At 34.3% G+C, this 26,937-nt stretch overlaps 1 protein-coding gene across 1 annotated transcript in view; it reads right to left on the bottom strand.

Moving 5' to 3' along the window:
• LOC118185068 (neprilysin-2-like) overlaps positions 1–26,937 on the bottom strand; it is an 89,478-nt gene that overhangs the window by 49,205 nt on the left and 13,336 nt on the right. Inside the window, exons 3-8 of the mRNA XM_035354863.2 lie at positions 25,675–25,836; positions 23,539–23,622; positions 22,281–22,492; positions 17,586–17,765; positions 13,695–13,772; positions 1,564–1,688 (exon numbers count right to left, since the gene is read on the bottom strand). Of these exons, the coding sequence (XP_035210754.2) occupies positions 1,564–1,688; positions 13,695–13,772; positions 17,586–17,765; positions 22,281–22,492; positions 23,539–23,622; positions 25,675–25,836 (841 nt within the window). The remainder of the gene's footprint in view (positions 1–1,563; positions 1,689–13,694; positions 13,773–17,585; positions 17,766–22,280; positions 22,493–23,538; positions 23,623–25,674; positions 25,837–26,937) is intronic.

Raw genomic sequence — 26,937 nt, forward strand, 5'->3', positions numbered from 1 at the left:
GTTCCTGGTTTACATAGAGATGCATATTTTTCGAAGTATGTATCGCTATGTGACGAGGAATGGACTTTGCTCCTTTCCATATTTCGAATTTAGGACTCAAATTATGCTCAAATATTAAATTTTGTAAAATTTTATAACAAAGTTACGGAGAAACTTAAAAATTTATCTTGGCTCGTTCTTTTCCATTTGCGCCAAGAACAATTTACTTGGCGATATTCTTAATTTATAGGAAACTATTAATTAACAAAAAAAGAGATATTAATAAATGTATAACAAATTCAATTAACATTAATGAGCTAAAATTCTGAAAGCTAACTGTTTAAAACCTACTTGTTAGAGTTTTACGAAACTTGAGACTTTGGCATGATTTGAGTTGCAAAAATCTCAAATCTAAATACGGAAATTTTCGGTCTGTCATTTCAGAAAAAGTTCGATTTTGTGTCAGAATATCTATGTTAGAAAAACACTATATATAAATCTAATATATATACGAAGTCATAGACATGAAAAACGCAAGTGAAATTTGGTCATTCCCTCAAAGGTCATGAATTGTATGACAAACTAGAACGAAATGGGCTTTTTATTGATATTTGGAACAGAATTAGTATCTTATAGGAATTTCGTATTTCATTTATCATCTAAAATGAAATAGTGAATTATTTAAATAATTAATAGAATACGGAAAATATAAAAATTAATTGCGGTAATATTTATTCATATTATTTAAAAGATTTCGAACAATCATATTCATTTCATGAGCAGATAACTTAATAAGACATTGTTTAGAAATTTCTTTTATTAATAAGTTCAAAGTGTTGTCCCAAATTTTTTTCGTAAGTTAAGTAATAAAAAAATTATAATATTACAGTTAACTACAACAATGGCAGTGTTTAACTCTAATTCCCTAACTCTACTGTCAATACTACTGCTGTTGCTAATGCTCACTTCTCTTATCTACAGTTAGCCCACGAAATTCCTCGGGGCAAGGAGCGCAAGTGTACTCCTGTCGTTGGCAACAGCCTTGAGCATCTTACAGGTGACAGAACGATTTATCTCAGTTCCGTCCCCAATTTTAAAGGGGAGCACCCTGAAAGTCCGGCTCCGAGGCTCTCTCACCCTCTTCCCCTACCACCAACCTCTCGAGAGGATTTTTCGCTCCCCGCATATTCAGAGTGCCCCATGACGTACGAACACTGTACATTTGCAACCATCCATACCTTCTCCAGGATTCGAACCCGGGCCCTTTGGCACGGCAGTCAGCGACGCTAACCATTATACCCGTTGGGCGGTCCTTTGTTCTTGTTAAGCGATTTGATTTTTACGGGTTTAGTTTCATGTACTTAAAAAGGTTCATTTGAAAAGGCTATTCTAAATTTAAATACATACAGGGGCCAATCAACACTTGGATCAAGATGTAAGCATCTTGAACATCAGTAGGTTACTTTTTTAATATTTTTGCAGCTACTGCAGACAGTGACATCATTAGAGAAAAAAGTAACTTAGCTCCCGAAAAGTTTAGCCAGGTATTAAACAAACTAATACATCCATGAAATTCTGTCTTACTTTTTGTCGACCTTTGTGATGTAATCAGCAAACTTGATGGTATAGTCTGGATTAAAATTAAGCAAAGTTACATTTTCATCAACTCCAATATTCAGTAGTCCATTGATATAACGAAGCCAGTCAATCTATCGTAAAGTGAAAAAGAAACATTTCAATCTTTAATCACAAACAAAAATTTTCTAAACTATTTCCTAAAATATATATTTCAAAATAAAATTCGGATTATTTCGTGATTGAGAATTTCCTTAAACTGAACAAATAAATTTGGTACTCTTATCAGGGTCAATGTTCCTTCTAACCTTCTTCGGGAACATACAAGGACCTGACTCGGAACAGAGAGCTTACTAAAGCTATGTTCACTAATTGTGGTAAGTAGACAGGATACAGACGAAGGGTATACAAAACCCTTTATTTTTCTCTATATACAATAACTTCCGTACTTCGGAATACACCGACCCGCTACTCGGGGTCTAACGTAAAAGTATAAAAATAAAACTAAACTCTAATTTAACTTTAGAATAATAAACGTGGAAGATTGGCCTTATATTAACAGGAAGGCGTATGTAGTACAGAAACTGTGAACACTACAATACGTTTAAATTTATCAAGAGAATTAAAACCTCTGGCCTGGAAGGCAAACAGCAACTGCGTAACTTCTGAGGTAAGCGGCCTGCTTTGACTCACTGCTTCCTCTCTCTCGCTTGGCAAAAAGCCACAACTTAAATACTTGGCGTTCGCCAGACAACTTTGCATAAAAACCTTCACGCTTATAATTCTGGCCGGAAGTAGAAAATAAGAAGTGATAGTAAAGATTTAAAATAAAATAAACGTTAGTAAAACTTAAGATCCTTACATACTTCCCGCCAGAGTTAATTAGTTTGAAACTGAGGTCTAAAACGACCTTGTTGAAAACTTTTAGTTCTAGAATCTAACGCGAGGCCAATCTTTTACAAACATAACTTCGCTAGAAACTAGAAATTTAAAAGAAAGAAATTTGTTACAATAGCAGCTCCCAGGATACAAAAATTTTTTTTCATCTGTACTGCATCTAAACAGGAGCTTTTATTCAATTCTGGTTCCTTCCAGAGATCTGGAAGGAAAACTAGTTCAATGAAATGTTACACAATGAAATGGCAAGTAACATATACAATTATACTTCTCTTAACATTCTTATTTCATTCATGACTATTTTAATTATCTCTCCCCGTGCTCTCTGACATGTGTTGTAAAAGAACACCAAACACGAATGTGTTTCTGTCTACGTGTGCCACACTTCCTCCTACAATCAAAACACTAACGTGTTAAAATTCAACATAACGAGACCTCTTAACACACCCTAATTTCAACTCTAAACCCTGAGGTGCTATTCTAAAAGTGGCTAACTCTAAAGTGTAGCGTCAGAGAGCCTAACTACATCATTCAACCTTTAACACATATTCGCCATGATTTAGTCTTTACAGTCACACGAATAACAAATTTTTAACATTACTTTCACTTTTACCATACCACGGTATTTCTTAACATTTAAAATAACAGTTCACATTGTATATAAGAACATATCAACATGCTGTTAATTTTACACATTTGAAAACATACATTAGTAGTACCTTGTTAACTTCTATTCTTTTCAAAGCAAGTGCCAATTCTTTCTACATTGAAATAATACATTTCAAAAAGTCTTTCAGACTAAAACTTCTTTCTTGCTAGAATGTTTTAAATAAAATTTATACAATAACTTTTTACAATATTTAAGTTTTTACACAACGCTATTATACATCAACTTTAGTTTTACGCGCGAGTAATTGAAAAAACATAATACGAAAATCGGTCACAACTCATTTCTTGCCCTTTTGGCGATAAAGGTAGACCTCGCATGAGGTAAAACTTCTTGAAATCTGCCACTTGCAGTAAGAATGAAAGATTAACTTAAGTTTGCAAAGTAACATAAAATTTTACTTATCTTTGTAATATTCGGACATCCTTTTCTGGGCCCAGTCTTTAAAGGTACTGCAGATAGTAGTTTGATTTATCCTCCTTCTTTTACGGGCTCGCCCTTCAGTGCTTTCCTCTGGAAGCTTCCTTTTTTCACAAGTTCGGCCACCCTTGAATACCTTCCTTTTCTCCTCTGCTTGTGGTCTTGGCCGTTTGATGGCAGCTGGTCTTGGCGGAACCGGGAAACTTCTGTCGTGTTCCTGCTTGGACCTCGTTGTTGGCCGTTCAAATTTTCCTAGTAACTTTTCCTCCGCCGCTGATGGCCCTTCCGCAGTTCGGCGACTTTTGCTGCGGAGAGTTCTGTCGGATGAGTAGATCTTCCGTTTTAAAGCCGGGTTATAGTTGCCGTCATTTCTCCTGGTTCTCTTCACATATGTCGTCCTTCTCCCTTCTTCATTCTGGGGGTGTTCGTGAACTCTCTTTTCTGGACGGTGGAACGGCTTCTTTTTCTTGTTACATTCAATTTTTCCGCGGGGCAATTTTCTTTTCACTTGCTCCTGCCTCTTATTGGCTTGCCCTTGTACTTGTCGTTTTTCCACCTCTGGAGCTTGTGCCTGCGGTGTCTGCCGTGCCGGATCCTGCAAAAGATCTGAAAATATTTGCATTTTATTACGATCGAAGTAGGGCTTGATTTGATCAATGTTTGCGGAACAGGTTTCACCATTTCTGGCTTTTAACACTACTACAGCGTGAGTTATTTTTTCTATAACATATGGTCCTTCAAATCGTGGAAAAAATTTAGCAGTTTTATCTTCTGGTGCTGAAGAAAGTGAATGCTTAATTTTTAAAACTTCATCCCCTACTTTATAAGTTACTCCCCGTCGTTTCAAATCATAATAGAGCTTCTGTTTTCTTTGTGCTACTTCCGTATTCTTTTTTGCTTCTTTTATTAGTTTTTCTATATCACCCATTTTAAATTCTGGGGCTCTTTGTTGCACATAAAATAATTTATCTAACGGTGTTATAATCTTTCTGCCTAGAAATAACTCAGCAGGAGTTTTGCCCGTTGTATCAGGTTTTGCGGTCCTAAGGGCGAAAGCAAATTCATTGACATAGTTATCCCAGCTTTTATGAAAATTTTTAACATAACTACGGATAATTTTCACTATATTTCTATTGACCCGTTCCGCTATATTTGATTGCGGCCGATACGGGACCATTTTTAAATGACGTATGCCCAGTTTTTGGCACATGTCTTCAAATATATTACTTACAAATTGAGGACCATTATCCGATATAACTTTTAGGGGCGCCCCGTGTTTTAAAATATATTTATTTAAAATAGAATCAGTAACTAATTTCGCGGAGGCTCGTTTTAAGGGAACAATTTCGGTCCATTTACTAAAATGATCAACCATAACAAGGAGATAGTGACTTTTATTTAACTGACTTTTTGGGAAAGGGCCCAATAAATCGATGCCAATTATTTCATTTGGAAATTCGGATTTAATACTATTTAGAAACCCGGCCGGGCGGAAATTAATATAATTAACTGCTTGACATGTTGGGCAGGACTGGACATACGCCCTTGTTAACTTTTGCAGTTCAGGAAAGTAGACTGCCTCGCGTACGCGTTGGATAGTTTTTTCGAATACCAGCATGAGAAGCTAAAGGGCTGTCATGGAGCTCCTGCAGGATATTTAATCTAAGACTAGCTGGGATAACAGGTCAAAATTCGTTGTTGGAATTCGTAGTTTTTGTATAAAATAATAGACCATCTATTAGTTCGTAATGGGCCGCCCTATTTCTTATCGCCACAATATCTTGGTGGCTAAAATTTTCAGGATCCTTCAAATACTCATAAATGCTTCCAAACTCAGGATCCTTACCCAGTTCGGTTATTACAGTTTCTCGGGAATTTATTGTACATGCTGTAAGCATTGCCATCTTTACGGTATTGCCTTGTTCGTCTATTTTAATCCTTGATAGGGCATCTGCTACGATATTTTCCTTTCCAGAGGTATGCTTGATTACCAGATTATATTCTTGCAGCTTGAATGCCCATCTTATTAACCTTGGGGATAAATTTTTCCCTGAGTACAATCTAGTTACCGCCGCATGATCAGAGTACACTGTTATCGGCGCCTTTCCAAAATAGACTCGGAACTTTTGCACTGCTAACAGAACTGCAAGTGCCTCTCTCTCGGTCGCGGAATAGTTTCTTTGTGTTTGATTTAAAGTTCGGCTAAAAAATGCCACGGGCTGCTGATTTTGCGAAAGTACCGCTCCTACCGCATAATCCGAAGCATCCGCTGAAATTTCTAAATTCTCATCCTTTTCCGGAAATTTCAACACAGGGGCTTGCGTTAATGCTTGTTTTAATTTTTCGAAAGCACTATTGGCTTCGGCCGTCCACGAGAATCTTGCCTTTTTCCTTTTTAATTTTAACAATGGTTCAGGAATAGCTGCAAAATTTTTTATAAAGGACCTATAATATGAACAAAGTCCTAGAAAAGAAGAGAGCTTCTTTGCCGTGTTTGGAGTCGGATACTTTTGTACAGCGATTATTTTTGATTCATCTGTCTCGATCCCTTTTTGAGATATTTTGTAACCTAAATATTTTAATTCAGGGGCTGCAAATTTGCACTTTTCGACATTAACTTTTAGACCGGCCTCATTTAATAAAGAAAACACCTGTCTTAAATCCTGTACATGTTGGTCGAGATTATCACTAGTAATAATGATATCGTCTAAATAGATAAATGTGGACTTTCCAAGAACAGGTCTTAACACAATGTCCATGCATCGCTGAAATGTTGCCGGGGCCCCTGAAAGGCCAAACGGCATACGCAAAAATGCATAAGTGCCAGACTTGGTTATAAAAGCAGTCTTAGGCACGTCCTCAGGCCTCACCCCTATTTGAAAATAACCAGTCGTTAAGTCTAAAGTCGTCATAAATTTGGTTGATTTTATGTTCCTTAGAATTTCTTCTATAATCGGTAACGGATATACCGGATATTTAGTTATGGAGTTTAATTTACGGTAATCAATAGCGAATCTCCACCTTTTTGGATGCTCCAAAGGATAGTCATTATTTTTCTTACATAAAACCACCGGGCTAGCATAACTACTTGAGATGGGCGTTATGATCTTTTTACGTAGCATATCGGTAATATGCCATTCTATAATTTTTTCCTTATTCTTATCATACCGGTATGGTTTTTGGCGAACTGGCATTGCATCTCCGGTGTCAATACTATGGTTAGTAACCTGAGTAAATCCTGCAATATCACTAAATAACGAAGCAAATTCACTTACCACTTGTCGGATTCTATCTTGCTCGTCATTAGGCAGGTGGTCAAGTTTTAACATCGGCGGTTCAGCGTTTTCAGTACGAACTGGTTTCATCGTCAGCTTAAGGGACGCTTCATTAAAATCCAGCGTAGCTTGTGCTTCTGAAAGAAAATCTATTCCTAAAATTAAGTGTGCTTGCAGATTCTTTACTATAAAAAACATCACCTTTATTTGTTCGTCCTTGATACGGATATACAAAGGTACTTTACCTACGCACTTACATTTTTCTCCTTGCGCCGCCAACACTGTTGTATTATCCGCATTATATATGCGGTATTTGCGAAAATACTTCCTAAAAAACTCTTCTGCCACACAGGAACACTGCGCGCCGGTATCCAGGAGTGCGGTGGCTGGGATATTATTCACCAAGACTTCAATCTTCGGAAGAGTCAAATTTTTCACCATTACTGTATTTAACTTGTAGGAAGAGGGGTTTTCGTGGCCTTCGGATTTCCGCACCCTCTCGTCAGCAGAAATCCGTTTTAGTTTAAATTGTTTTTCCTTTCCGTGCTTTCCTTCTTTTTCCACTGGCCTTGAGACTTTTTTCCTGGGTTGCTATTGAACTGTCGACGTTCGCCGGCTGTTTTTGAATGCTCGGGTTTCCTTGCCCACTGATTCGCTTTTTCTCCGTAGCCGTGTGCTTGAGTTTGCTGTAGTCTTGGCGTACCAAATTGGTTTCGTTGTTGATATTGGCGTCTTCTTTCGACGTCCGCCGTTCTTCTACTTTCAAACTGGATTGCTAGCTCAAATAACTTTTCCAGTGTAGTCGGATTTCTCAATTCAATAAAGTCTTGCACTTGGGGTAGTAACCTCGGCAAAATCACTTGAATTATTTCAGGATCCGGACGGTTTCCATACAAGAGCTTGAAAATGTGAATTTTTCTTAAAATAAAGCACGAGAGGTTTTCAATTCTTTGTTGATATATACTGAAAAGTTCCGTTTCTAATTTCGCACGATCCCTTACAACAGGGAAGGCTTTTAGTAGGGCAGTCTTGAAATGTTCGTAAGTATATGTGGGACTTCCTGCTTGACCCAAGAGACTTCTGCCTATACATTTGAACCAGTTAAGCGCTTGGCCCCTCAAAGCGCTGGTAGCTAAGGTAACTTTTTGAAACTCGTGCACGGGGTAGAGCATGAAGTGGTCATCCAATTTTTCCAAAAAACTGGTTACCGGTGAGTTTCCGTTAAATGTTGCTTCTGGTTTCATCGAAGCGCGCATGGTCTGGACGATGTAACCAAATCCTTCCAGGGCGGCAGCTGGCATTTCTGGATTCTGAGCCGTTTCTGCAGGCAGCACAGGTTCTTCTTGAAACTCGGCCATGGTTATTCTTCTTCGTTGGGCGCCACTATCAGGGTCAATGTTCCTTCTAACCTTCTTCGGGAACATACAAGGACCTGACTCGGAACAGAGAGCTTACTAAAGCTATGTTCACTAATTGTGGTAAGTAGACAGGATACAGACGAAGGGTATACAAAACCCTTTATTTTTCTCTATATACAATAACTTCCGTACTTCGGAATACACCGACCCGCTACTCGGGGTCTAACGTAAAAGTATAAAAATAAAACTAAACTCTAATTTAACTTTAGAATAATAAACGTGGAAGATTGGCCTTATATTAACAGGAAGGCGTATGTAGTACAGAAACTGTGAACACTACAATACGTTTAAATTTATCAAGAGGATTAAAACCTCTGGCCTGGAAGGCAAACAGCAACTGCGTAACTTCTGAGGTAAGCGGCCTGCTTTGACTCACTGCTTCCTCTCTCTCGCTTGGCAAAAAGCCACAACTTAAATACTTGGCGTTCGCCAGACAACTTTGCATAAAAACCTTCACGCTTATAATTCTGGCCGGAAGTAGAAAATAAGAAGTGATAGTAAAGATTTAAAATAAAATAAACGTTAGTATAACTTAAGATCCTTACACTCTCGCAAGGACGAATCGCTTTTTATTCCATATAAATCTTGCGCATAAAAGTTTTTATTCTACGAGATTTATATATAGGCTTTCTAAGCTAGGTTTATATCCTATTTCTCTATGCTAATTTCTACCCCTTGTTTCTTTTTTTTCTTTCCTGAACTAGTAAAAGGTAGCATTCTCTCGCTAATTATAGAACTGAGTTTTTTTTCATTAAAGATGGGTTCTTCTCTTTTCGACTCATTTAAGAGCTGCTTGTTGGTTTTTAACGATATTTGTATAAGAACATTAGAATTTCCAAAACAAAGCAGATACAGTTGAAAATTTGTAACTGAATTAGATCAGATAAGGAAAATTCTGCTAAACTGAAGAATAAGAATTTTAAAGCATCAATAACGATAGGTTAGGTTAGGTATAAGTCCAGGGGTGATTTATTATTTAGCCTGAGTAAGTAAGTATAGGCCCCTTGCACTAACTATCCAGATTAGCAACGCCTTCCTGGGGCCCGTGCTACCATTCTGGTTGACAACAGCCGAGGTGCTGCTGTTGATCTGGCTTAACCGACATCGCTAGCTCTGCCTCTGCTGGCGGTGTCACCGGTTGTCCATTCATATGCCCAGATCTATATTGGCTGGTAGAGCATTTAACTGCATGTTCATCATACCTAGCCATTCATTGCTTATCGGTACAATCATGTTCTTAGTTCCGCTTTAGTTATTGATCAGTAACTTTTCGGTTGTAGGACAACATGTGAGAAAGAAGTTTCCACAGCTGGATATATTAGCCAAATCGATGCGCCAGAATAGAACACATATTTTTGTCATTATGCCATTTCGATTACAGTAAATTTTTCCATATAAATTTTCTCTACAGTTATTTCAATTAACAAAGAAATAGAATAAATCTCTTTAAAAATTTTATTGAAAAATATTGGCAGCAACCGCTTTTGAAGCAAGAATACTGTTATAAATTATATGAAAACATAATGAATTAATTTGAGGCCAACATATATCATTCTGCAGAAAATCGTTCAAGGCATATTGTTCTGTAATAGAAAATTATCTTTGCAAAAATGATATCGTCATATTTATGTATGATATAAGAGGAATTAAAGAGCAAAAGAAATCTTTGAACTCGCAAATGATTATTGATTGAAAATGGATTGACGATTAGTTTAATTAGTTCATTCTTTAAATTTGCTTATATTCTCTGCATTCTGCATCCCCACGAGAATAACTGTAATGCTATAATGCCTAAGCTGATTTTGCATGACTTCTGCAGGTAAAAATCTACTCTGCGAAACCTCTGGGTAGCGTTTTGAGAAGCGTGATAAATTTAAGATTGTCAAAGAAGAAGCATATTTAAACAGATGAAGAAATTCGATAGCAAAGATAGTATAATTTAGTATGAGGATATTGCTCATTGCAATTTGGTTGGAACTCTGTCCAACTTTATCAAAGCTTCTTTTGTTGTGGTAAATACTTGTATTTTGTAAGATCTGTAGTGTTGGGTTCTAATTTAAAATGTGTAAGAATTATTATTTAAATTAATAAGTTATTTTATGATTTAGAACTGTACCCTCACTTCTGTCTCCAATTCCTTACCAGAATAAGTTTGAAAGTATATATCGTGAGATTTACGGATTGTAAGACAGTGCACGTTTCAGCCTCTCGAGATAACATTGCTAAGTTTTTGCTAGCTCTAATAAGCTTTCATTCTTCAGTTTTGTATTATAGTGCCGACATTTAAAAATTTAACGCTGGTTAAATTTGTGAGCCAGTTTCGCATTAAATTTAATTGCAAAGTCTTTGGCTATAGCATAGCTTAATTTTAAATTCTATCTTACTTTTACTTTAAGTTAGATCACCACAAGTGATTGGTTGATTTGCAAGCACAAGTCGTGCATTTGTGCTCCAGAGATAATTCCAGAGATGTAGAGATAATTCGCTTAACTTCTATTAGGAGTTTGATTTTAATTTATGCTATCAAAACACGTCAAACAATAAGTGTTATTAATTATTTTTTTATTTAACTCCTTCACATCCAATCCGCCCGACACGGCTCTACATTGAAACAACCAGAACCGCCCGAGATTGTAATCTTCTTTTCCTCCCTCCCCCTAAGGTATGCAGAGCAGGTGCACATTCCCCAAATGCATTGTATCAGTTTTTTGCAGACAGCTTGTCCTAAGAGTTTTTTTTTTTTTTTTTTTTTTTTTTTTTGTCTTTGGCTGATTGTGACATTTCGTTGTTGATTCTTTTGTGGTACAGTGTGCTTTTAAGGTTTAAACAGCAATAAAAGAGCAGTTTAAAAATTTAAGGATTATATTTATGCTTAAACAATTTATTCCTTCCTATAAAAATAACGGAAATAATCAAAATCTCAGTCATGATCATAACAAAGCCGGAAAGGCTTGTTGATCTGACCTTCAGAATAGTTTTATAAAGAACGGGGTCAAAGGCAATGGAATCTTTGTTAGAAAGTACAAAGGATGTCATTGGAAATCTTCACACCTATTTTCTGCGTTAATGGACGGGAGGGGAGGAAATTGCTGTGAAACTGGAAAAGTATTTCGGGCGGTTCGGGTATTTTGAGGATACAGCTTAGCGAAGGGTCTGGATTTCAAAGAGTTATTATTAAGTGTTCTCAAAAGATTGTTTTTTTAAGTGCTGAAGCTTATACTGATTTGAGTTGTGATTGTAATTTACTTCGAATGGTAATTTATAATGTTTGTTCTTTCCAGGAAAAAATTTATTATATTCAATATTTTATTAAAGGAAACTTAATTCCTATTTTAAGTTTTGTTTGATTTTATGCTTTTGCTTTAATTGTTGCTTGATCATTTTTGGTAAAAGAGTTATGGCCCTCAGCGCTCATTTAATATCTATTCTAGTTTTTCTGTTTATACTAACCTGGTCGCTTAATTATTTTGTTTGTTAATTTTTAAAATTCATTTTCCACTCATTTTCTTTAAGGTGTCGAGTTTTTTGTTTCTGACTAAGTTTGATATTTCAACAACTTGTAACTATGCTAAAAACTTTATGTAATTGTTAAAGAATTAGTCTTTCGAAAAAAAAAAAAAAAAAAAAAAAGGTGTTATACAGGAGAGCTATATTTGAACTCCAAAAACGTTGGTATTAGAACCTTCTCATCGAAACCTATATCTTTATCTCTCTCCTAATGCTTGGCTTTGGTTTCAAGAGACCTCCCTTTTCTTCAGTACTTGAATATGAGGCTTCATGAATCCCACTGTACTGATTTTTATGTACAACTAGCAGCTTCGCTGCCAGCCTTCGTCTGGATTTTAAATATACCGGAAAAATGGCTGAAGGGAACACCAAACGTTAAATTTAAAAACTGCGTAGAATTTTACTCTGCAGAACAACTTCATAAAAAAAGTTATTACGTGTAACAAAATTACAATAAATAAGTAATATCCCTTAATACAAATATTAATTATCCTAATAAATAAATTAAGCAACTTCCCTTTGCAAAATCTTAAGATCTCAAATGGTATAAAGGAGGTTAAGAACTTTGTTCCCCCCCCCCAAAAAAAAATCACTCTAAACTTTTCAATATCTTAAAGACAGTGAAATGAGCAATAAATAACATAAAAGAATACAAAAAACAAAAAATTCTTAAAAGCAAAGTATAATTAATGATATTTTATCTTATATTTTCAAGAGAAAAAAATTACAATGAAATAAGCTATATCCCTTAATACAAATATTAATTATCCTAATAAAAAAATCTGATGTGTACACCACATGACTTCCTTGTACGGAATATTAAATTATACGCATTTTTTCTTGCATTTCATTTAAACTTATTGGATTGAATTAAATCTACTTCGCCGACAGCGCATAAACCACAATAGAATAAATGCATTCTTTAAAATTCACTCTAGTATTTGTTTACCATAGCGACACTCTGAACAGTTGAAAGAAATTAGTGTTAAACAAAAGAAAATTTTTTAAAAAAACTGTCCAACATGGCATCCATTGCCGGGACAAAAATCATAATTTTCAATTGTTAAAAACTTAAATTAGCTTAACCCCCCAACTTAGATTCTTTAAAAGCTTCAAAATCTTTTCAGCGTAACAGTTTCTCGAATAATGAGCTTCCGCAACATTCCAGTTCAAAGCGAACTCCATCTTTTTTTCGATCAAGTACTCCAACTTCTACTTAGAATCATAAATTCTACTAAGTTAGCCATAGTAATAGTGCTTTTATAATTTTGAGCTTGTAGAGTCATTACGATATTTTGAAGCAGGAGACCTGAAAAGTATGCAATTCGGGACTCGAACCTGGACATCTCGAATACGCGCCGAGTGGGCTACCGCTACACCATGAAGGCCTGCAGAAAGAAGAGAGAAAATGCCTTATATACTCCCCCTTTTCAAGGATGACTGGGGCTTAGGAAACACAGCCGCCAAATCCTGATGGTGAAGAATCATCATTCACCACTTTTTAGTTCAGGCACCATTGTAGAGAGATTAGGTATTTTTGCCAGCAGCAGACCTGAAAAATCTGCATGTCTACTCCGGGACTCGAATCTAGCCTCTCGAACACGCGCCAGGTGTGCTACCGTTATACTACGAAGGCATGAAGAAAGGAGGAAGAAAATACCTTATAGACTAGTTTCAGTGAAATTACAATCAGAAATAATTTCATCTGTTTTTGCGTTGTTTTTTTTTTTTCGCTGAATTTCTCTACAAATTTAATATTAAATTTCACAAAGTTATTTTTTCTACCATCTTAAATGTGGATATTTCATACAGCAAGAATTAATAAGAAGTTTAAATAAAAATTTCGTTCAGTCAGTTGTATGTCCTAATGTTCTCTTTAGTACCGATAAGTATTTATGTATGTAATTATTTTGATTTGAGATTTTAGTAAAACCTTTTACAGAATAATAAGTTTACCTGTGGCGCATCAATCATCAGCTGCCCAACGGTAGTATATATAGTACTGAAGTCAAACTGTGTCTCTTGTGAAGTGAGCTATAAAGGAGAAACTCTGATCAGTTTAAAAAGGCATACAGAAAAAGATATTACTAAGGAAAAGTCAAATATTTTTCTTTCATATTTAATCCGTCTGTCCTTAATTAAGAAACTAAACTATATCAAACTGATAAATGCATATCTTAAAAATATTTCTTTTTACTTTAAAATTTGATTGCTTTAAAAAAATCTGAAAGCTTTCAGATTATACATTACGCCCTAAGGAGAGTTTTTTAACGTTTTATGAGTTACCTTTATTTATTAAATATCATGTTATTCGCACTTAAAATTCAATTCAGCGGCAATATTGCAAAATTATTTTTAAATGAGTATATGTTTAGAATTTCCGATACACAGTCTCGCGCCCTGGAGATAACGTTTCTTTTCCTCACAGTGTTACCGTTGCTCGTTTGGAAATCTTTGAGTTTCTTAATCAAAAATTCGTTAAAGTGTTACAAAATTTGAAGTCGATAATAAAATAAATTTCAAATTCCAAATTAAGGCTTCGAGATGCCCATATTCGGTGGAAGAGTACGTTATTCAAAATTTGATCTCTCTGCGTATCTTTGTTTTATCACAGTGCGAGAAACATACATACATTTATGTATATTTCATTATTTAATTTCTTTAAATATAACATTTGGTGGCAACAATTTGAAAAGAGAACCGACATTTAAAGTTTCCAACGCAAAATGCCAAAACGAAATTAATAGCCCTTCTGGGCTAACGCCCTTTGGGCTAAAAATGAAAGCACTGAAGGAATTTTATGTTGAAACATTTATAGACTCTTATAATCTTTCAACGGGCAACACCGATTTTCTAACAAAGGTTAACACAGATTTTAAGACACGACTCTTATGAGTGAATTTATTAACTTAATGCTGTAATTACCATTAATTCTCCTTTTGTAGGACATTTTAGACTTTCTCGCTAACTTTTAGAGTGTATAATAGTAGGCGCCGCTTAAGTGTGATCATATTTGCTTATGGCTATTTTGATAGCATTAAAACCACACGATAACATTAAACCATGAGAAAAGAATCCTCCGAAAGATCAATCGGATTCAACTAATTTAATATATCTAGAAACGAATAAATAAGCACTTTCACATTTCATTTATGGAAATGCATAAGTTCGTACAATTTTTGTAAAGGATTTGACCGAAGTTGTATGACTAATCTCAATATTATGATACTCTCTCTCACTAAAGAGAACTAACTAGTCAACGTAAGTTTTAAAATTAGCCAAAAACGCAGCCTTAGATTGTCGTAGATGATTTCAGGAAAACAATTCTGCAGATATTTTCTTGCTTCTGAAGAAGAGAGACATATATCTGGTATCCTCGAAATCGATAGAGTTCTTGAACATCTAACAGAAAACTAAGATTTCTTTTGTGCCTAATATTAAATAGTGTGCCTAATACTAAATTCTATAATATTTGTGCCTAATACTAAATTCGAAGCCAATACATTTGGGGATTTTAGTTACTTAGCGACATTTCAATGCAACTAGGCAATTTTAAACTCATTTGGCGACTATGTTTCAAGTTAAAAATTTCTTCTATTATAATTTGATCATATAAACCAAATTGTAGATCATAATAAGCAATGTAATTTCCATGTTTCCATATACAAAAAGGCGGGACTTCAGCAATAATAGTAACATCCGAATGATAACTGTTCATTTACATAATAAAAGTTTAATAAAGTAAGTAATTGTACATAAGTACAATAAAGTGCAATACAGTAAGTACTTGTACTCTCAATAAATATTGTTGCGTACGCACGGGTTGGTAATAGATTGAATGCGCAAGATCCGATAATATTTGAAATTTAATGCAATTTATAATTTTAATGCACAAGGTCCAATAATAGTTAAAAATTTATTTTTATGAAAAATATTTCAGAATTCTGGAATTTTTCACATAAATATTTGTACACGTATTCGCATTATCACACAGCGTAATCAATAGATACACTACAAACTACTAATAACGTTAAACACAACACAATGCAAAGGGCATCTAAAGAGAAAGCTAATTCGAACTCACGGGGAAATAACAGCTCGCAACTACAGTAATATCTACTAACTAACTGAGCAGAGATGCTCTCTCTCCTGCCTTTTATAGTTTACATCCAACCGCCGACGTATTCCTAGTACTTTCTGTTTCTCGTAATTATTGGACATCAAATACAAGGGTGGAATTACGATTACAGCTAACATAGTGGTCAAGTACATTTACTTAATTTCAATTCCTATTACGGTGATACAGGTCACCGTAGGCAGGAGCTCCCAGACCTGACTAGTTCGCTGCCGCGTTACATGGTTAAAAACGCCCTCCACATCCGAGAGGGCGCCACTCCTCGTAATAGGGACCAGACGAAAACGTCGCCAAATGATCACCAAATTCAGGGACTTTTGGCCATTTCTCACCAAATTACCGATTAATTTAATCCGCTTTGTGACAAAATGTTTCGTTGTGTTTCCACCTTTCGCGCACAGTTTAAGACATTCTGTTGCATAATTTAATTCCATGTTCAATATATAGCTTTTATAATATTTGGAAACTACTGTGAACCAAAACTAAGAATTTCATGTTAAATTTTTATTTTATTTGGAGTTGAGTTTATAAAAATGTATTTTGTTAAAAAATCTGTCATGTTTTCGTGTATAAAATTTTTTAATATTAAAATATTCATCATATTTTTGATTCGGTTAGAAATTAGTGCCCATATAAAGAGTTCTGTCAAATTTCAAGTATGTACCATTAGCCATTTTTAAAATACCATGAGCGCAAGATGGAAACATAACGAAAACGTTTGTCACGAAGCGGATAAAATTACAAAAATATTTGTGGCAACACGAATTTTCTGGTTGCTAGTTCCCAAAGCAGCTATATTATGTAGTCAACTGTAAAAGGTTGGAAGTAATTGCTTTTAAAATAAGTAAAATATCACAAATCTTGCAACAGTCACATATTCGAAGATCATAAAGGGTTTAAGGTGTATGAATCCCCCTTAAAATTTGTCTCGCGCTACATTATACTGAAAAATACAACAATTTTTCTTATAATTCTACTAAAGTTACCTATATAACTACAAAATTCGTAATAATATATTTGATACAGTGATGCATTCATAATAATATATTTGATACCCTAAAGAAATCCTACAGTGATCTTTAGGGCTCTCCATAAATATATTTGATACAGTGGTCTGTATCAAATATATTTATAGAGAACCCTAAATTCCCTTATAGAAGCTTCTCGTAGCCTCCAGGTTGCTCGAAAAAATATTATTGAAAAGCATCGCCACGGAAACACGTAGACAAAGCTCCCCACTCTCCTTTCGTACGCCGACAGTAGTCCTGTATGACTCTTACGTCACAGATCATCTGGCTACATTGCGGAGGCGGATCATCTGGCTACAACAGTAACACTGATGGTTATCATACTAAGCGCCGTCTAATGTATAATTGCTTACACTTCCTTCATGTTATATAACAGAATGAAAATTACCAAAATGATTTGTTTAATTTAATTAACTTTATTAGAAACAGTTAGAGATGCATGCTTTAGTTCTTTTGCTTAGTCAAAAAAGACGAAACAAACACTAAGTTGGGCACTCATATTTTTGAATCTCTTAGCTGAACTTGAATGCTACTTCGAAGATGATTTAGTTATAATTTCTCCACAAATAACAACTTCAAATAGAACTACTCTACAAGCCTATTCCGGGAACCTTTTGAACATACAAGTGTAATGAGTTTGTATTGTCACGAAAAGGTAAATCAAAGGAAATAATTTGCACTCACATTAGCAAGCATGATTTCAAAATTGAAAGCATCCCGGAGTTCTTGTTCCGATGTACTTTGGTTTGCACCCATCCAATTAGCTGCTGTGACCATCAGCCTGAAGTAAGCATCTGCTATAGAATTGCTTGGTAAACCAAGCAGATTTTTATAAGTTGGTGTACCAAAATCGGGGTGGACCAACTTGAAAAAAAAATTGAAAGGAGTTATATATGAGTTATACACTAGAAAAAAGGCTTGATTAACTTTTCTATGCCAGTTTTATCATAAAAATTACGGGATTATTTTTTTAAATGTCAAATACTTCCTTTTAGATTGCTTATGAAAACAAATCATAAACCTTTTCCTTTCCTTTTCTTTTTTTAGGGAAACTTCACATGTTTATAAGTCGGGATTTGTTTGATTTGAGGGACAAGAATTCATAAAAGCAAAATCTAATTAGCCCCAAAGAAAGAAAATTAGCATTATATTAGATTATTACAAGAAGATTCTTTAAACTCACCTCGCACTTTCAATGTAACATCATAATAAAAGTGCAACTTGACTTTCAAGAATCTTAACCATATATTCGTAATCAGTTATTGCAACTAGCTTTTTTCGGCGCTCGTATAAAAAATTTTTAGCTCCTTTTCTCTCCCATAACAGGGTCAAAAAAAGTATTCCGATACGGTCGGTGTACTAGTTAGTGACGCTAACTGCCGTACCGAAAAATCCGTGTTCGAATCCCGGAAAAGGCATGGTTGTTTGTAAGCATAAAGTTTATGTGTGGTATGGGGGAACTGAAAATACAAAGCAAGCCGAATGTGCTACCGAGAGGTTAATGGTAGAATAACACGGTTGGGGGACACTCGGATCCCCGCGTGCTGTTATCCATCAAAATTGGGGCGAAACTGCACAGTTATTGTGGTTGGACAATACCTGCACGACTAATAGAGAAATTCTGGTGTACACCCCCTTCAAGCTGTACCCTTCTAGCCACAATATAAAACTGCAAAACGATAAAATTAAAAGCGGTGAAACGATATATCACTACATCGACAATAACCATATTGCATTAAGGCACTTGTAAAGGCGATTCATTTGCTTCAAATCAGTTCATTTCTTTTACTATTTGACTATCTCTTAAATTTGAATAAGGCGCACCAGCGGCCGAGCAGTAAAGTCGCTGAACACTGGTAGTTCGGTCCGAGGTTCGAATCCCGCGAACGGGCTGGCTGCATGGGTGATTTCGTGGTTTTCCCCATGTGTAACGTGTATACGAGCCAGTTTCCCTTAGAAAGTCCTCCACGAAGGCATCCCTCCCCTTAGGCAGATAGCCCTCGTGTGCTTTGCCATAATTAAATACACACACATACTTAAATTTGAATACTTTTCAAAAATTCATGTACAATTATTGAATCGGAAAATCAAGGGCAGTTTTCATACAAAAGCTTATTTCCGAAGTGTATTTCGTTTTCCTTGTGCAATGTCCTTCTGCAATTCCTTGTGCAAAAAAGTGCAATTTCCATTTTAGGGAGGAAGAGAATTTCTCCTTCCATGTTAAAAACGAGTTATATTTTTATCATTTCCCAATTTTTTGAAAAATTTCTGTTTTTTAATTCTATAGTTAGTTCTGCGTAGAAAGGAGGTTTTAGAGAATTTTTCAACACTACAGTTAAAAGACGTTAGTTGAGGGAATCAGCGTTTGTTTGAACCAATTCTTCTAATCCCACTCTTCATTTTTCGCTCTTCTCTCCAACCTCGCTAAAACCGTTCCTAATTCCAATCTTGATGCGATTCTTTCCTCTCTTCGCTACATCCTCGCTAACTGCTCTCGACTCATCCGTCGTTCGGGTTTTTTTCATCAATGTTATTGTTAGTGAGCGGTGAGTCACTGAAAAAATCAATTCATCTCATTGAGCGAATAGTTCTGATCCTATCACATAAAAGAACGGTTTTGTCTACTTCTAGTTAAAATATATTTTAGTTGAAATTGTCTGATAGATGGCGTAGTTAGAAACTTGCAATATATATATAGATTGAGGATAATTATTATTAGACAGAATCAATTCGTAGAATCAGTTCAGAAAACAGTGCTACTAATAACTTTGCAGTCTATCTTGAGCTCTCAGTTACTCTTCATTTTTTTGAAACATTTAAATTTGCACATGTTCGCGATATAAGTAGTGCATTATCTTCAAATGAAGTAAATTTTAACTTTAACTAAAACTTAAGTAAAATTCAGTTTACTCTGTGATAAATCTTCAGATCAAAACGCACTCTGGTATGCAAAACTGTTGATTTTATACGATTTTTTAAAAACGTCAAATTTATGGACATACTGCATATTTGTACTATACTTCCGTATATGCTTTCACGCGTGATTTAAATGAACGGGATAAGCATAACATAAATTATTTAAAAAAATATGTGAACACCACATGACTTCTATGTAAGCGGTAATTAATTATACATAATTTTTGCTGCATTTCATTTAAATTTATTTCCTCGAATTTCATTGCAGATGTATTTCTCATTCAATCAATTCAGTTCTCACTTCGCGACAAGGCAAAAGTACCTAAAAATTCAAAACATTTTCATAAAAAATTCTAAAACACAAAATAGTTTTTTTTACGCAAAAAACAAGCAATTGTTGATAATTCTACAACTAGTGAATGCAGATTGATTAAAGTCATAAAAACCTTAACTAGAACATGAGAACAACATAATCATATCCCCGTTAAAGTAAAAAAAGGCACAATTTACTAACATATAAGGATAGAAAACTGAGCTCACCGAGCCGTGTAAAAAAGTGGATAAATATGTATATACACTTTCGGTACGGCCGATTGCAAGCAAAAAGGAAGGTGCGAGTGCAACATGTGCAACATTTTAACGTTCTGAGGCTACTCGTTTTTTACTTATGTTAGATATATACGTGCATACGTTACGAAATAAAATATCTTCTGTATCCAGTTTAAATTCCTATTGTATTCCGTTTTGGGAGAAAGGGTTCTTTATTCTCTTCTTACGTACAGATGTCACGAAATAAAATTTCTTCTGTATCCAGTTTAAATTCCTATTGTAATTCGTTTGGGGAAAAAGGGTGCTTTATTCTCTTCTTACGTACAGATGTCACATAAAAAGCATTGTTCAAATGGATTCAAGACCAGTCAAAATGCATATTTTCGTTGAAATATAATACCCCAAATGTTTCGCTACTACAATATTTCCTTTACTTCGTACAAGTAAAGAAAAAAAAAAAAAAGGTAACTTTTTTTAATCGCTAAGATAGTCCTAGAGACATATTGTTATGAAACTATAAAAAAAAAAAGCAATTAGAACATTTATTATGTACTTGATTAACAAATACGGTCACGATTAAAAACGGTTGCAAAAACTAATAATTCAAAGCTATTTGGAATTTTAAGCTCTTTAATAATATGTAGCTTTGGATCCAAATAGAAACTACTTCTTGGTAAAATGAGAAAGGTAACAGCTGTTTCACCACTTGTAGACTGTGTTCACGATAAATTGTGTTCAAATCTGTCACGGAAAAACGTTTGTTACAGCTTCCTTTCTTGTTTGCCCCACCTATAGTTGCTAGGTAGATCTATCTGTCGATAGACCTGTCTATAGTCTGCATATCTATAAACTGTAGAGACATATCTATAGTTGCTGGTAGACGGCAATTCGTAGCTGCTTTTACCGTCAAAAGATGGTGTCGTGAAAGATTGTTTTCATTTCTGTCACTGATGACGATACAACTTAACCTCTTTACGTCAGTTCTTTGCCGATCAGGTGGAAGCTAGATGTGACCTGATCATTAAGGATATAAGTATGGCGAATGATGCAGCTGAAATGCTTTAAAGTGCCCTTACAGCTTATTATCATACAATCTCATTAATAAAAGATACTGAAATCTATACTAAAACTCATCGATCAAAAAAGTGTTTAAAACTTGACTTACAATAGTCACACTCAACCCTACTTTGACAACAAAACTACTGATTCAGAAGAGCCTTGGAGTTATCTGTATCTATGTATATAAAGAAGAATATCTGCGTGTTTGTTTGGTGACATATCGTCACCAAACTTTCTACAGTTCTTTTCTGGATCCTGGAAAAGGTTGACGTTCACTTATAAAAATAATTGCTAAAATCAGAGGTATTAACGCCCTAATTTTACCGAGTGGCAACAGTCTCGCATGCTTTATTGCGAGAAGTGTAGCCACTGTTCGCTCTCAAATCGTAGAATTTGTTAATGAAAACTTTTTAAGTTTTACAAAAATCTATCTATATATATATAAAAGAATGAGTGTTTATTTGTTTGATCGCATTATTGATTTCTGATCAATTATGATAAATTTTTGCCACATTTAATCGGCTAAAACTGAATGTAAGAGAAATATTGGATGGAACTACTATTTGATTAAAAAGACGAAAATCATTAAAAACTGCATGCCATTATTGCTGATATAATGAAAGAGAATTAGTTTATTTTTCTATCGAAATTTTTTATGTGGATTCCATATCGCATCAGACTGAAAAAAAAAATGTATGTATATGAATCGTATGTTTTTGCATCGCTATTAAAAAGGATTACAGCGATATCGTTCTCTCTGTTGTTAGATACATTATTCTCAATCTAACTTAACTGGCATCGGGTACTTCCGCTAATAATTAATAAAAGAAGTTTCTCTTATTCGTCTGTACTCACTGTTATGGTGTTAGTAGATGTATTCCTTATGTCCTGGTTAATAAATAAGGTTATAAGAGTGTCATAATTTTGGCCCATCTCGCGAAGTCGGAAGGTAGTATTCATCCAGTCAAACGAAGTCTCATTCCAGTTTTCTCCTTCCACCACCGGCCATCCGCCGAGGTTTTTTAGAGCTTTCTTTAAAGGTTCAATGCCCTCCACTTCTCTTCTTTCTTCTCGAAGAAAATATTAAGTGAGCACAAGCAAAGCAAAGTAATAATAAATAAATGAGTGAATAAATTACAATGTGCTTCAATATTCGTTTATTCAAGAAAGTAAATAATGAAAAGTATGGATAAATCTCTTAAAAATGTGAAAATAGATTTAAAAAACTGCAGATTATTATATAAACTTTCCAAGAAGAGTTTACCACTAAAATTTAAAAAAATGTATTTAAATATTGAGAAATATAATATATCATGAGCGTTTAAAAAATGGCAAATGTTGTTATACCAATCACATAACATATGACATTGGAAATATTTTTGACTGCTTCCGACAAAGTTGGGGATTTTCATAAAAACTAACAGTTAAATATGAATAAATCTGCTTTAAATTATATTGCTTCGATATCTTTGTAGAAAGCATGGTAAAGATTGAAATTACCAAAGTGGATTTTTAAAGTGGATCACCGCAAATAATTAGCAGCTTGACCCGTGATATGACACTAGCTGGATTTATTAGAAGCAATGCAAATTTTTTTCTGTATTTTAGATTGCTTGACGTGGCAACGGCTACTTATTTGAAAAGTGAAAAAAAATTTTCGATGCAAAAGGGAGGTTCAGGAACACTAGTTCATGTGTGTTAAAAGTGTATGGCATCACTTAACATTGCATCGAGAATTCTAAAGATACTTTTTAAAACATTTTGTGATTTTCCTGCTGAATTTTATGTGGTGCAAGGGCGAAAAAGTTATGTTTCATAATGAAGTTAAAATGACAAAAAAATGTTTTCCGTCAGCAGGAGTGAACCCAAGAACAAAAGATAAACTACGAGTTCAACTGGAGCATAAAAAACCATAATAAATCCTCTGGTGTAACTTTAAAATGACTCCTTTGAGATATTTTTAAATTTATTTATTTATTTATTTAATATTTATTATAAGACATTCAAAATTTTCTTCAAAGGTATTGGAAGATATAAGCATTTTGATTTTATTATATTCGTTATATTTCGGATGAATTTAAATGATGAAAGATGAATTCAAGATGAGACTTACCGTTGTCCATGCATGAATCATACAACGCTTTTATTTTGATAATGAAATCTGGTTCGGTTCCCGTCAACTCCTTTTCTAATAGAACTAGAAATAAAAATAAATAACATATATACGAATAAAATATTATTGAGTTATAGTAGCACACAGGTACTTCTAAATTTACGTGCAAATCCAAATTTAATAATGTAATGTACATAAAATGGCCAGATTATATAATTGCGTGGAAAAAAATATGAAAGGGGAACCTTTCAAATATATAGGAAACGATAAAGTTAAAAAAGATAGAAGGAAAGTTTATTTCAGCATTTTGTGGCCGGAAAAGCGTTTTTAAACCTTTATTTCAAGAAATGGCATCAAACTTTATCAAACTTTAATATCTTCCAAAAGGTAGTACTTTGCTTTATTTTTAGATCAATATTTAAAGAAAGAATTTAGATAGTGAATGAATCATATGGTTAAACATTATTTTAACAAATATTTAACTTTATCTTTTGGTGACAGGAAACGATAAAGTTAAAAAAGATAGAAGGAAAGTTTATTTCAGCATTTTGTGGCCGGAAAAGCGTTTTTAAACCTTTATTTCAAGAAATGGCATCAAACTTCAATATCTTCCAAAAGGTAGTACTTTGCATTATCTTTAGATCAATATTTAAAGAAAGAATTTAGATAGTGAATGAATCATATGGTTAAACATTATTTTAACAAATATTTAACTTTGTCTTTATCTTTTGGTGACACTCACACTTAAAACAATGTGGCAGACGACGTATATACAGAAATTCAAAAAGATAAAGGAAACAAAGCATATACCCGAACTACAATGTTGCACATTGACCCAAACTCCTACATTCCAGAACTGCTTCAGCTTAATCTTTCGAAAAAATGTTCCATCTATTTACCACTTCTTCTAACAGAAAGAACATACATTTGGGGGCATGCATTTCGTCACATGTCATATAAAGGTTTACAGAAGCCAGAACAGGGGAGCAGAACTTTTTTCTGATGTTTCTTTTATGGTAAGACAATAGTATTCTTAAGTATTCAGTTATTTCTACTACTGTACAGTATTATATATATATATATTTCCCTTACAGAAAATTAATTGAACCAAAAACTATTTTTTGCGTGTAGACCAGAGAAGAGAGAGTTTAAATTAAATACAAACGTTTGGGGCAAATATTTCCTGAGCAGAGAAAAATTTTCTGTTCTAGAAAGCTTTTATTCTGTGTTTTGCTTCACAGTTTTAAATTCTGGCCACTTCGGACAAATCAAATTGAATCTTTTTAGAATCCTGTAGATGTCCGATAAGCCTTAAACTTTCGCTTTGAAGATATTGTTGATACCCTCAGAAACCGTGAAGCATTAACACAAAAAGATATTTTACGAAGTTTAAGCTGAGCACTGTCTGCCAGTTACAGAACATGTCAGACTCACTTGAAATTTTGAAACAGAATTCACGTTTTGCATTGTTTCTCTTGCAGTCTTATTTGGGCACCTGAATCTACACCTGAAATGTAGGAAGCGGTCAGGTAAGGTCCTGTTACTAATTACTTTGCGAAAGCCGCGTTGCTTTTTGGTTTCTCGGATTTTCGGAAAAAATACGAAGAAATGTTATTGTCAACCACAGATTCATACCGGAGGCTATGTTGTTGCTTAAAAATTATTGTCTTAAAATCTTTGTACTCAAAAGAAATTTTTTGTCCCCAAACTACTTTCCAAAAGAACTCTGCTCCGTAGAACCAGCTATATCGAAATAAAATATAATGAAATTAATCTTTGTAATTTTAATAATTAGACATCGCGTGATTATAAATTTTTCATATCAACTCGTTTTCATGAAACCATTTGTTTATATTCATGTTGTAGTTATAGTACAACAAATAACAAATCAATACTCTACTATATTACCAATCAATTTAATATCATTCGCGATGCCTACAAAGTATATTTGAATATTTTCTCAGTTGTTAAATCTACCATTTTCTTCAACATAAAGACCATTTTTGCTAACAGAGTTCATGTAGTATAGTTCTCCCTTTTAGGGACAAAGACATTCCACGTTGATAAACTTGAAGGTTACTGATAAAGTCTGCAATTAAATGGTTGATTGTGAAACCTTTAAATATATTTACTTGCCTCTGATAGTGTCGTCACGCTCATCTTCGATTTTGGAATCTATGGAAATGAATGATTTGTCCTCAGGAATGGCAGTTCCATTCAACCAATTGCCACAAGCGAACTGGTAGAAGTCTTCGCAAGGATCGGCTGTCTTATCTATGTTGGACAAGATAGCAGCAGCTGGAATTTAAAGAATATTTATTTATAACAAAAGCATTATTACTGCTTAAATTCTAGAAGGAAGTGAGACATAATTAATTTAACTGTCATTAGAAGGTAAAAATAAAAGTACAGAATTCTTAGAGGAAGTTTCAGAATGCAATGGAGGGTACTAACGTCAAAGAAATTTCATCAAACCACATCTTTGAAAGACCTTTGAAAAGTCGAATGTTGTATCGCATATATTACTTATTCGAGATTTTATTTCATTATTCCGTTACATACAATTAGAATACAGAGACTCACATACTGTTGAGCAAGATCTTTTTATTTACTGTACAAATTGTGTCCAGTCTTTCTACATACACCATACGTTAGGCTTGGGTTTGAGCACTGAAAATATCAGTATTATGAATTAGTGAACATAAATCACAGCGTATATCCGAGCTGCAACGGGCTGACGTATGAGCCTTACGAACACATAAATAGCATCTGCCATCCATTTTTAATTTCTTTCTTTTCAAAGATTCATCTTCTATCATCCCACAAAATATTCAATCGGCTGTTGATGTATTCGTATTCAAAGACGCTACTACTGGGACAAAATGTTTGTTTCTGAAAGCAGTATGATATTTTCCACTTTTAAAAAGGTCTCGAGATTGATGTTTATGTGGTTCGGTTCTTATGTTAAACTCAGAATAATTTGGCGATGTTTGGAAAAAATGTACGCTCTCTGCTTTCATTTCTTTCTTCAGAAATTCCAAAATGTTAGTTACTGTGGTTTTTGTGTCAGGGATTAACAATCGGTTGAAATCTAAAATTAATTCGCTAGGAAGTATTCTCATTAACAGTGGGCATAACAAATAGCTGTAAAAATTCGAAATAACGTTAAGGGAGTCAAAGCTTCTAATTTCAATTTCTAAACTATCATATAAGTTACGTAATGCTTTAATATCATTCATTTTTTTTACTGGCTTTAAATTCAGCAGACGATTCATATGTGCGTTTATGCTAAATTGCTTAAGTTCACGCCGGGAAATAATGTTATGAATCTTACTTCACGGCACCAATGTTATATAGATTACCGTGAGAATTCAATCCAACCAAAAAATTACTTATCTG

This window comes from Stegodyphus dumicola, chromosome 3 (assembly GCF_044657685.1).
Source record: "Stegodyphus dumicola isolate Sdum_Otavi_A_Nest chromosome 3, ASM4465768v1".
NCBI lineage: Eukaryota > Metazoa > Arthropoda > Arachnida > Araneae > Eresidae > Stegodyphus > Stegodyphus dumicola.